Raw genomic sequence first — 12,974 nt, forward strand, 5'->3', positions numbered from 1 at the left:
TTTCATAAAAAATATTTTCACTTCTTTTAACTTTAAAAAGCAAAGAAGTATCGTCAGCAAATAAAACTATATTAGTCAATTTTTCAACCATAAAAGGCAAGTCATTAATATAAATGAGGAATAAAAATGGTCCTAGAATAGATCCTTGAGGGACGCCTATCTTTACATGAGCCCCCTGTGATTTAGTATTATTAATATCGACCCTTTGTTGCCTCTTGTCTAAATATGAAGCTATCAAATCTAAAGCCTTTCCTCCTATTCCATAGTATCTCAGTTTCGAAATTAAAGTCTGATGGTCCACACAATCAAACGCCTTCGACAGATCACAGAAGACTCCAATAGCATCGTGATGGTCTTCCCAGGCGTCAAATATGTGCTTAATTAACGCAGTACCGGCATCGGTTGTTGATTTGCCTTTTGTAAAACCATACTGCTGGCTATGAAACAGTCGAGCTTCATTGAAATGCAAAAGCATCTGACTGAGTATGATCCTCTCAAATATTTTACTCAAAACTGGAAGAACCGAGACAGGCCTGAAATTTGCAGGGTCCTCCATATCCCCACTCTTGAACAGAGGTATAATTTTACTCAATTTCATAAGATCTGGGAACACACCTTCAGCGATACATTTATTAAAAATGTTAGCCATAATTGGGGCTTTATTTGGGATTTTATTAATAATAGAAAGAACAAATTTAACTGACATTCCCCACAAGTCTTCAGTTTTCTTCATATTTAAGGACTTAAATGTTTTTATAATAGTTAATGTATTTATATATCTGAATTTAAATTCCTTATCGGTTGAAGGTGCGTTCTCCTTCATCAGGGTTTCAGCTAATGTAGCTGAAGAATCTAGGTTGCAAGTAGTCTCTAAAGGAATGTTCGTAAAAAACTCTTCAAAAACTCTCGCCACCTCGTCATTTGATGTTATTATGTCATTGCCTACCTTTAAAGATAAATTAGTCTCGCGTGTTCGATTCTTCCCCGTTTCGTTATTAATAATATTCCAAATGGCCTTAGATTTGTTAGCCGAGTCTTTAATCTTGTTATTAATAAAAATTGTCTTCGCACAGTGACAGACACATTTGTACATTTTGCTATATTTCTTCACATAAGATTGAAAGTCAGGGCGGAGTATGAATGTTTTCATCTCATACAGATCATATAATGTCGCCCTGCTTTTGCGAATACCATCTGTAGCCCAGTCACAAAATTTAATTTTATTGTCTATCAAAACTTCCTTCGTTTCAAAATTACTCTCAAACTCATCAGCTATTATCTTAAATAAGTTAGTATACATCTCATAACACACTTGAGTAATGTAATTTGGTTATTATGTAGTAAATTCAGTAAATAGTTAGGCCACAAGAAGTACTGCATTCGTTTTTTACCATGGATCCCATAGTCACCCACTTGTACTTACTTGTAACCCAACACACTTATATTATTGTGGATATTAGCATGAACAGGGAAACGCAGCGTGGGACGCCCGCTGTGGGACTGATGACCTTAGGCGGGTAGCCGGTAGTGGCTGGAAGAGGAAGGTCGAGAACCGAGTGTTGTAGCGCTCTATGTCTAATAGTGGATGATTATTGGCTGATGATGATGATGATGATATCTAGTAAAAATTTCTGTCTTGTTTTGTTTTAATTTGTGTCTCACAAGAGCGCTTACTGTACTCAACTGTACATTGAATTTTAGTTGCTGTTGCCAGGTCATGTATGTGTAGTCGAAATAATTAGCAACCAGATGATGCCTATTAAAGATGTATGTAAGATTATAGATGTAGAAGATCATTTTTTATCTCATTTTATGGAGACTTTTGGAAATAATTTTCATGGTAACTCTTAACCTATCTAAATAGTTATCTAATATCTTGTAGTGTTGTTGTGTTATTTGCACTTTTAGAGTATGTTGTACACGTTTTTGTCCGGGCGTCAACGACCTACCCACATGTATTTATACTTAACCTACCTACACTACAATCCCTCCACCAATAGTATAAAACTAATTAAATTATGAAACATAATCAAAACTTATATCTAGGATTAACATTTCTTGTGGCACGGACTGGATAACTATTTCCTACATTGCCTTGTGCCTGTTCGCCCTCAGTAACAGCACCATCATTATCGGAGGTGCAGTCCTCAAATGGCTCGTCATCAGGAGTAGCCTGGTCAGTTGGAATTGCAACACTCTCCTCCCCCTCTGCTACAGAGATACTGTCAGCACCTGATGATGATGATGATGATGTTAATTCGTCGCGTGGTGACTCGGCACTCGTCTGTTTGTTTACAACCTCTATACATTAACAGCTGATCAACATGTTTTTTAACCGTTACACCTAAATCATGAATAAATACCATATAAACTGTGGTACCTATTTTACTTTTAATTGTACCGTTTTTCCACACACTTTTGTTTCCATTATTATAAACATGTTTTACCAGTACAGCGTCCCCTACACTGAATTCTATTAGACGTCGTCCACCATATTGTTTAGTTTGTAAGATCTGTTGACAAGAAACATTTTGTTTAGCCTGTGTGGACAGCGACATTGTGGAAGGCTCGCCAGTATTGTCACGCAACAAGTCGAAACGACATCGCAGCGGACGACCAATCATGAGCTGAGCCGGTGAAAATCCCGTAGTACAGTGTACCGAGTTTCTGTAATCGAACAAGTACTTGTTTATAATCTTTTGCGTCATGTTTTGGTTGTCCGTTGGTTTTAAAATAATTTTTAATGCTTTCTTAACAGACTTAACCTTAATGCCATTTTTATTACAAAAATCTTCAAATTCTATCGATACAAAATTTGAACCGTTGTCTGTAACCAAAGTTCGCACCAAGCCATACCTACAAAATATTTCAGATAATTTATCTAAAACGCTTTTACTATCCGTTTTTTCCATTAAATAACACTCGACCCACTTCGTATGTGCATCTATTGCAACCAAAAATTGTTTGTTGTACAATGTAAACATATCTAGATGCATTCGCTGCCACGGTTTGGCGGGGTAGGGCCAGGGCGCGAGCGGCGCGCGCGGCGGCGCGGGCCTCAGCGCTGCGCACGCGCTGCACGAGCCGACCTTCTCCTCGATGTGGCGGTCGATGTCGGGCCACCACATCCGGGACCTAGCTTCCGATTTAGTTTTTACAACTCCAAAGTGTGAGCTGTGTAGCTCATCTAACAATTGTTCTCGAAACTTTACAGGGATCACCAGTTTATGACCCCGTAATATGCATCCGTTTTCTAAGGACAACTGCAATCTACACAAAAAATAAGGTTTCATCGTTTCATCATTACTCTTTTTCGGCCAACCATTTTTTATGAATCCGATAACCTTTGTGAGTTCTGTGTCTTTCGCAGTTTCTAATTGAATGTCTCGCATTGTCACCGGTTTTAACATAGCATCTGTTATAAAATTTATATATAAAGTTCTATCCTTTGTGTTCGTGTTAGATTCCGAGTGATTGCTAATTGCTCGTGATAAGAAGTCGGCAACATTGTTTTCACTTTTCACATATTCTATTTTAAAATTGTATGCTGTTAAAAATAAGGCATATCTTTGAAGCCGGTTCGCTGCCAACTCTGGCACACCCTTTTTGCTGCCAAATATTGTCAAAAGAGGCTTATGGTCCGTTCTTAAAGTAAATGGTGTTGACCGGCCGTAAAGGTAATGATGAAACTTCTTTATAGCGAACACAATAGAAGTGGCCTCCTTTTGGATTTGTGCGTAATTACACTCCGCTTTGCCTAACGAGCGCGATGCGTACGCGATGACTCGCTCGGAGCCGTCGGGCTGCCGCTGCGCCAGCACGGCACCCAGCCCCGACGGGCCCGCGTCTGACGTCACTATCGTCTCGTACGCCGGGTTGTAATGGGCTAATACCCGCTCTGAAGCCAATTCACTTTTTATTTTACAGAACGCTTTATTCTGCTCCTCCCCCCATTCCCATTTTACACCTTTTTGTAACAATAAATGAAGGGGACTTAATACACTCGATGTGTTCGGCACAAAGCACCTGTAATAATTCACCATACCGAGGAACGATTTTAGCTCACTTACATTGCTCGGGCATTTACACTGAATAATTGCTTCTACTTTCTTATCGGACTTATGCAACCCGTGTTTATCGATGACAAACCCTAAGTACTCAACCGAATCTTTAAATAACTCGCACTTATCTGGTTTTAGACGCAACCCTGCATCTTCTAGTCTTTTCAAAACCATTTCCAACCTCTCCGAATGTATTTTACGATTTTCTCCAGTGCACAGTATATCGTCTAAAAATATACAAATGCCATCTATGTCACCTAATAAATTTTCCATTGTTTTCTGAAAAATGAAGGGGGCATTTCGTAAACCAAATACCAATCTATTATAGCGATATAAACCCTTGTGCGTGTTTATACATGTCAAATGTTTAGATTCGTCTAAAACTAATTGGTTATATGCCCTGGATAAATCTAATTTTGAAAATTGCTCCCCTCCATGCAATTTTGAAAATAAGTCGTCGATTCGCGGTAAAGGATAATCATCCATATATAACATTTTGTTTAATGTCACCGAGAAATCCCCACAAATGCGTACGTTACCGTCGGGACGTAATACCGGAACTATAGGCGTGGCTACTTCCGAATGTTCGACTTTTTCTAATATGCCTAGGTCGACTAAACGCTTCAACTCATCTTCCACTTTCGCCTTAAGAGCTAAAGGTACGGGTCGTGGTTTGAAAAATTTGAACTGGGCGTCGGGTTTTACTTTTATTTGAATAGTATGCTTGTTAAACATCCCTAATTCATCGGAAAACAATTTTGAGTATTTCGTCTTTAAGAACGTAACGTAGTCATCTTGTTGTTGTATATTGTTGCAATCTACATTACATAACTGTAAATCGAACACACTAATAAAGTCCCGTCCTAATAAAACCGGTTGTTTTGTTCCAGTTGAAATAACAAATACCGTAATTGGCTTAGTGCGATTGTCATAGGTTACTGGTAACTGTAAACAACCTACTGGTGTTATCTTAGATCCATTATAGCAATTTAACACTACCTGACAACTTTTTAACTTGTGATTACTTTTAAAATGTGATTGATAAATCGATTCAGGTAAAACGGAAACTGCACTCCCGCTATCAATCTCACACATAATATTTTGATCGACAATCGTTACGACTTGTCGCATAGGCTCGCCATTATTACATTTAATATGAAATAAATCGTATTCTACGTTACCTTCAATAATGTCGCCGTCTACAGTTTCCATGAAGTTGTTACTTTTAACTCGAAGTTTGCACATACGTTTTAGGTGTCCCCTTTTATGACAGTTTTTGCACGTTAAATTCACAAACCGGCACTGATCTTTAGAATGGCTCTTATAGCCACACACTTCACAACGAGCACTATCACTATGAGATGCCCCGGCGGCGGCGGCGGCGGCGGCGCGCGGTGCACCCGGGCGCAGCGCGTACAGCTGCGGCGCGGGCTCCTGCCGGGCGCCGCCCAGCGCCAGGCGCGCGCACCGCACGCTCGCCGCCAGCTCCAGCGCGCGGTCGAACGTCAGGCTGCTGATGCTCTCGGAGAACAGCTTCTCTTTCTCTTTCACGTTTTCGAGACCCAGCACGAAGCGGTCCCGCAGCGCCGTCTGTAGCTCCGCCCCGAAGCCGCAGTGCTGCGCCAGACTGCGCACTCGCGCCGCCCACTCAGCCAACTCCTCGCCCGCCCGTTGTTCTGCTTTGTAAAAGTTGTACCTTTCGGCAAAACTGCTTTTCTTTGGAACAAAATGTTTTTCCAATAGCGTCAACAATGCGGTATACTCTTGATCTTCCAAGCTTGTAGGAGAGGCCAAGTCTCTTACGACGCGGTATGTTTCTTCTACCAAGGACGTTAGCAATAGGGCTCTTCGTTTTAATCCAGCCTTATCAGTATCTTCATTAATATCATTAGCCAAGCAAAACTGGTTAAATCTACTTTTAAAGATGCCCCATTCTTGTATCCGATGGTCAAAAGTGAGGTTACCCCCGAACATTCCATTTGCACTACTCGAACACATTATGGTTTTTTACTATATTTTACTTTTCACACACCAATTTATGCAGAAAACAGTAAAAAGTTCACGTGAGTTCAGATTCGTCGCCAATTGTTGTGTTATTTGCACTTTTAGTAATTAAAACCACTGAGTATGTTGTACACGTTTTTGTCCGGGCGTCATTGACCTACCCACATGTATTTATACTTAAGGGCCCGTACAGGGTGACGTGCCGCGCCAATTTCGGGTTTTCAATGCTCTTCACACAGCACACGCAGTGACACGCACACATGTAAGTTTGCACAGTGGGTCGATAAACTTTTACTCGCCAACTTTATTGACAATTATGTTCAAGTACATTTTGGGTGATTTTAGGGTAAGTAAGTATAATTCTTACTTACACTGGTAGGCACCCGGAAAGAGTAGAAATTAATAGGGGTGCCACTTTACTCTATACTCGGAACCCGATTAGCTTTCTCAAACAAATGTGGTATTTACTTGTAGAAAGGTAACTACAAGTATTAAAGTGTAGATAATAAGTTTCGGGCATCCTCCAGCCAACTGAACCCCGACGACAAAGCAAAGTAAATACATAGTGTCGCAAAAGGGCTATACTAAGCCAAAAGGGGATGACTCAAGGAGTCATTCTGGACAACTTTTGTTCTACGAGATTTGCAAATTCGCGAAAAAAAATATTCGTTTTCCATGGTAAAAAGTCACATGTCCAACAAAGTTTCTATTTTGATGTATGAGGTATTGTTAGAAGCGTATTGATGGCGCGATGGTTATAGGCTATGTGACGTTCCATTAAAATGTACAAAGCGCCCTCTAGAGGACATAACGTGATGATCGAATAAATAATAATTCAACTTTGCCGTGTAAGGTATCAAATGAAAGGGCTTGATTTTCACATTACAAAAATATGCATATTGAAGGTATTTAAATAACAACACCAAAATTATTGAAATAAAAAATGATCATGAACTACTGACGTAAAATTTCATAAAATAAAAACAACTAAAAAGTTACAAATAAAAAAATACAATGATAAACACCGAAAAACCCGACTGTACGCTAAAAACATGAAAACAAGTCCCAATGTTAATGGAAAGTATCGCAGGCGGGGAACAACTTGACCGCCACTCAAGGCCGTTTTCTAAGTAACATTCAGCTAAATGGTGAACCCTCTGCTGGTCCCCGCCTACGATACTTTCCATTAACATTGGGACTTGTCAAGAAAACTCAACAGGGGTTTCCATACTAAAGTGAACAGGACTGAAAACCATCACACTTTTTACCTTTAAATTGCGCTAATTTTGTTAGTTTTTCTGTTGAATTTTGTCCACCTTTTCTGATTGTTTTGGCCATATCTTGGTGATACCTAAATCGATTTGATATTGAAATATCTCATTTGAAAGCTTATAAGTTGACAATGTTTTTAAGCTGAAGTGCACAAAATTTTTTTGTATGAAATTCTTTTTTAATTTAACTTATTTATTTTTAGGTTTTGAATATTTTAAAAAAATGTTTATGTATTTTGAGGTATTGTGTCTAATTTAAGTCAAATAATGCACATTTGATTATTTTAATAAGTTTATTAAGATGTTACTAATTCAAAACAAACAAAAAAAGTATTGAAATATGGCTAGTTTTTTTTATTTTCGGTTTTAAACATGATATTTTGGCAAAAATTCAAAAAATCTTTAAATATTAAATATCTTAGAAATGGGTAAGTTTCGGATAATGCATTATAGGGTATAATCGACTGGAAATGCCTTCTTCTATCACCTCCTGAAAGGATCAGGTCTACTTACCAATAACCCTGTATACCGCTTTTTCAATACCTTTAAGTACATTTTTTGGTAGCAGCATAATATTTTTACTCAATTTTAGGGTTTCGAACGTCAAAAGAAAAAAAGCAACCGTTATAGGATCTCTTTGTTGTCCGTCTGTCTGACTGACTGTCTGTCACCGCCCTTTTTCTCAGAAACGGGTAAAGATATCAAGCTGATATTTCGCATAGATGGGGAGTACCCCAAAAAAAATATTATGGTACTCCCTGTCCCACACAAGTAAATTGGGGCTTATATTTTTTCCAGTTATTTTGATGTGTATCCTTTTTTTTCTTTGTTGTTTTGTATAAGTATGTGTTTCTTTTCTTTAACTCTGTATTTTTTTTGTTGTTGCTGTCTATGTGTCGAATAAATGTATATTTATCTTCAAATCACGCCATCTATCGTTTTTTTTTTTTTTGTGGCTACTGTCTATAGAAGAAATTCCGTCATTGACAATTTTACGTTACGAATTTATTTTTATTTATTTTATTTTTATTTTTACATTTTCGTGGAGAACCAACAGCATTTTGTTAATAAATAATTATTACTTATGAACACATAACAACTTGATGCCATTAACAGAATGAACTTAGTAAACCCAGTAAACCTAACACATCCAGAGGAAAAATAAAATCTCTTTCTCTCTCTCTGAAAAACATACTTAATAGCCTAAACTCGATGCTTTTAGCTATTAACATCTTTGAAATAAAATTGAACCACCACCGTGTTACTGCCCTCATCAGATCCTCACGAGACCATACCTCAACCACCACCAAGAGACTGTATTTTTGATCCCTAACCTAATGTTCGTGCGTATTGTGATCACTTAGATCCATTCGCTATATTCCTGCTCCTCATCAGACCTTTACGAGACTGTAATGTCACGAGAATAATGTATTGAATATACTGGAAGAATTATGCTTCCTCAATTTCAAATCAAATTATGTTGGTGTCATAAAAGTTGAAAAAGTGCAATGACAACCAATGTGCAGTGATTTTGTATCTGTACACGATAAGATCGCGAGCTGTCAGTGCTGCCTAAACCGACGTGACCCTTCTTTGGAGGCCAGCGGCCAACTGAGTCAAACGTCACTTGTGTTTATGATTTTATAACACAGAAAGCCGCCATAGATATTTGTATGAAGATTTGAGGGAAAAAAATTGCTCAAGTTTGAGATTAATTTACACAAAATAAGTGTGTATTTATTAAAAAACAAGGTATTTAGCGCCTAGTCCAAGCCTTTAACTTTATAATATGATAAAAATCATATGAAAATTCTTAATAATTACGACAAAGTTGTTACAATACGGGAGTGTGATTTTCTGGTTTTTCGTCATATTCTGAATTTTATTTACAGTTATCCATAATCATTTACTTGAATTCGAATCATTCAGCACCTAGCTAGACTCTTCGGCTACCTGTGTGATTTTTTTCAAGGTTGTAGAGCATCGTTTACTACATAATTCTATGACAATGCCAACCCTCGATTCCCCCTTGCAGACCCTTAACCTACCTACACTACAAGTGTATACTGAATACCACCGCTTATTTATAATAACTTTTAATTAAAGTCTCAAAAAACTCGTTACAGGTTTATATGCGGAGCAGGAAATATCAGTCGATGAAAGAGCCTGAAGGAATAGACCTCGATGTGCAGGGGCTAGACAGTAAGCCCGTTAAAAAGAAACTTCCTAATGACTTCACCAAAAAGATCACATGCAAAAGATCCAACTACGAACCGAAAGAAAACAATGCCCCAATAATCGACATTCATATCAACTTACCCAACACCCCTATTGACCAGATCACAGCCAAAAGTAACAAAGACATTCCTGCAAGTAATCAAAATCCTCCAAAAAGTAATGCAAATGTACTGAAAACTGTCGCAATTTTACCAAAAACTCAACCCCAGATAGCACTGAATACAGCCCCGCCGTTGTATAGTTTAGTAGAAACAACTAAAGGTGCCTTCCTAATGCCGGTAGTCCCACTAATACCCAGCAACGGTATTACTAACACATCAGTAACCACGATGTCACAACCCATATCTACTCCGAAAGTCACTGAACCTGTAAAAAGCAATGTCGACAAACCAAAGAAGGAAAACGTGGTACAAAAACCGACAGTGGTGCAAGTGAAGGTTGGAAAACAAAAAGATGAACCAGTATTTCTACTGGAGCCTCTTGGAAGTGGAGAGATGCAGTATTCTGAGCACTGCAAGTGTTGCCAGCTCATGAGAAGGATTAAAACGACGCGACAGAAAACTATTTTGGAATACTTGAAGGGGACAAAGGAAAGTAGGGCGAAATGTCCATGCAATAGCGTTCAGTCTCCAAAGATAACCAATCGGCTTCGAATGCTGCTCAGAAATTTCAAAAGTAATTATGAATGTGCGTGGCAGGAGATGACTACAAAACTTGGTGAGATGAAAGCGAAAACTAATGAGAATAAGAGTAGATGCGACAACAGATTACAAAGTGCTCTATGTGGCGGCGACGAAGTTAAAACCAATGACGTGGATGATTTAGGTAAGTAGTTATTCTCTATGTACACGTTATCAAATTACTCTAAATAACTGTTTCAGTCAAGCTTCTGTATGTACGTAGATGCTGCTAGTTAATTCTGATGATTTTGAGAGTAAAAGATTTATTTATTTACTTTATTGATACAGACACATAACCGGTAAAACCTAAATCAATACACCTAAATCATAATTTAAGTACATAGTTAGTTATTTGTGTAGAGTGTACCACGAAGGCCATGTCACCTTAAAATTTGATGGCCCATAAGCCCATCTTACTTCCGATGGCTTAGTTAGATTATTAAAGCACCCAATTTTTTTACCTTACAGCATTTGCAGCGAAGTACATTTTCAAACTACTATCAAGACTATCGAAGGTGGACAAACTCCGGGAAAACGTCCACAATCTCTTCAAGAAGCACGATCCAGACATAGAGCCTCCTATATTACTAGCTCAAGAACTCCGAGGCACTTTAGATGAAGAGTTTAAGGACTTATTTAAAGACTTCACCGCATTCCTGACGGCTGAACAAGCGGAGGCCATGGATGTCTACAAAGACTACTTCGTACAGAACTGTGTATCGCCGCTTATTAAGAAAGTTGAGGTAATAACAACATTACATACAATTTTTTTTTATATTTTCGTGGAGAACCAACACCATTTTGTTAATAACTAAATATTAATTATGAACACATAACAACTTGATGCCATTAACAGGTTCCCGCATATAACACTATAAAGTATAAAACCTATTGGACTGAATTAGTTCCTCCTCTTAGTATCCGTTCGTATAAAATGTGAAAATGGCTGCCAGTTGTTTATACATATTCCAATTGATAATACGATGTGCACCTAACTTCTTTTTTCACATTCACAGGAGCAAGTCTCCGATCCCTCTCAAAGACTGACGATACTGAACAAGATACACACCGTACTGTCGACCGACAAACAAGAGTCGTGCGACATTTGTCACGAGATCATGTCGTGTACGACACAGCACCCGCGGCTGTCGCAGTATGTCTTCACACTGTTCCCGCATACGAGGAAAATGAGGTGAGTTCACACGCGGAAATAAAATGGCAGTTATAAGATTTATTATCGCGTTGTAGACTCTACAGACTGTATGAAAAAATCTGACCCTTGTACCCTGATGTTGTATATTACAGGTTTCATAGTTTACCAAGTTTGAAACGAAAAAATCATCATCTGCATAAATTTAATGTTAAAAGTTTCTTGATAGTTTCTGCTAAATATTCATAGTTACAATGGATAATCTGAATAGGTGCTAGTGCAACAGTGCAAGACGTAGGTATTGCACGAAATATAACTCGTACACGCGTATCCACAGGGTCACTCGATCATCGCAGCGCTTAGCCAATGGGAAGGCAGCTGAAGAGACGCAGCCAATCACGAGCGAGCGCGCTGACGACACACAGGAGCTCGACCGCAGCCTCGCCGACTACGAGGCCGACCACTCTGATACGTATGTGTTATACTTATGTACTTTATGTATACCTACTACTAGCTGTTACAGCGAGCTTCGCTTCGCCTTAAAAAGATTTCCCGTGGGAATTCCGCGATAAACGATAGCCTAAGATTAATCGTTGGTGTCAGCTAACTAGGTACATACCAAATTTAATTAAAATCGTTTCAGCCGTCTTGACGTGAAGAAGTAAAAAATATATGTACACACACACTCACAAACTTTCGCCCGTACATAAAGGAAACTGTGCGGTCATTGGACAACACTTGGGTGGACTGTATTAAATAGGGTGGCAAGGTGATTTTAGCCAAGGGTATATATAAATAAGATAAAGACAAGTGTCACCACTAACCTGAGAACCACGCACAATCACGGATAGCAGGCAGCTCCCAGCATAGTATTCGCCACGTACACACTACACATACACCGTAGGATTATCATAGGTGCAGTTGCAACACAGGTATAACGCACACATTTAGTTTTAATAGCTAGCTAGCTTCACAGGACACAAATTGTCCAGTAAGAAACGTTCTTCAGCAGTTTAGATCAGGGGTTCTAGGAGTTCCGCGCGCCACGTGCAAGCGTTGACCGCTCGCATACGAAACTGGTCGCGGCATCGCAAAATTAGCAGAGACAAAATATTTTTCTCTGTATACCCCCTATTTTGAAAAAAGATTATAGAAACAATAATGACAAATGAGTGCGGGACTCGTGCTAAGTCGATCTTTTTTTTATAGATTCAGATGCTGCCAATGCTATTTCCCAGTCCCACTTTTGTAACAGCCGATCCTACGCCGTCTTTAATCATCCCAAAATGCCATGTTATTTATGAAATAAACATCTATTCCAGTGGTGAGGAAGACGACGATGACAATGATGAAGATTACGTTCCAGACGAAGAACTTACATCCAGCAATAAGGCTACCTCTAAACAACCTGACGACAAGAGCTGTAAACAGGAGCATGCTGATGAAATAGAAATTTATGAAGAGGCTATAGACTGTATGGAACATGAGACTGATGAGCAAGATAAGGTGGAATCTGAAAAAGGACCAGAAGAAGAAGTTGAAAACGTGGTGATTAAAATAAAAGAGGTAG

The 12,974-nt window shown here is 38.8% G+C and overlaps 1 protein-coding gene across 1 annotated transcript in view; it reads left to right on the top strand.

Annotated features, from left to right (window-relative positions):
• The window catches only part of LOC105390703, a 32,031-nt gene that overhangs the window by 17,434 nt on the left and 1,623 nt on the right, over positions 1–12,974 (top strand). The window contains exons 16-20 of the mRNA XM_048627932.1: positions 9,463–10,399; positions 10,723–11,012; positions 11,271–11,446; positions 11,742–11,876; positions 12,727–12,970. Of these exons, the coding sequence (XP_048483889.1) occupies positions 9,463–10,399; positions 10,723–11,012; positions 11,271–11,446; positions 11,742–11,876; positions 12,727–12,970 (1,782 nt within the window). The remainder of the gene's footprint in view (positions 1–9,462; positions 10,400–10,722; positions 11,013–11,270; positions 11,447–11,741; positions 11,877–12,726; positions 12,971–12,974) is intronic.

Source organism: Plutella xylostella, chromosome 19 (assembly GCF_932276165.1).
Source record: "Plutella xylostella chromosome 19, ilPluXylo3.1, whole genome shotgun sequence".
NCBI lineage: Eukaryota > Metazoa > Arthropoda > Insecta > Lepidoptera > Plutellidae > Plutella > Plutella xylostella.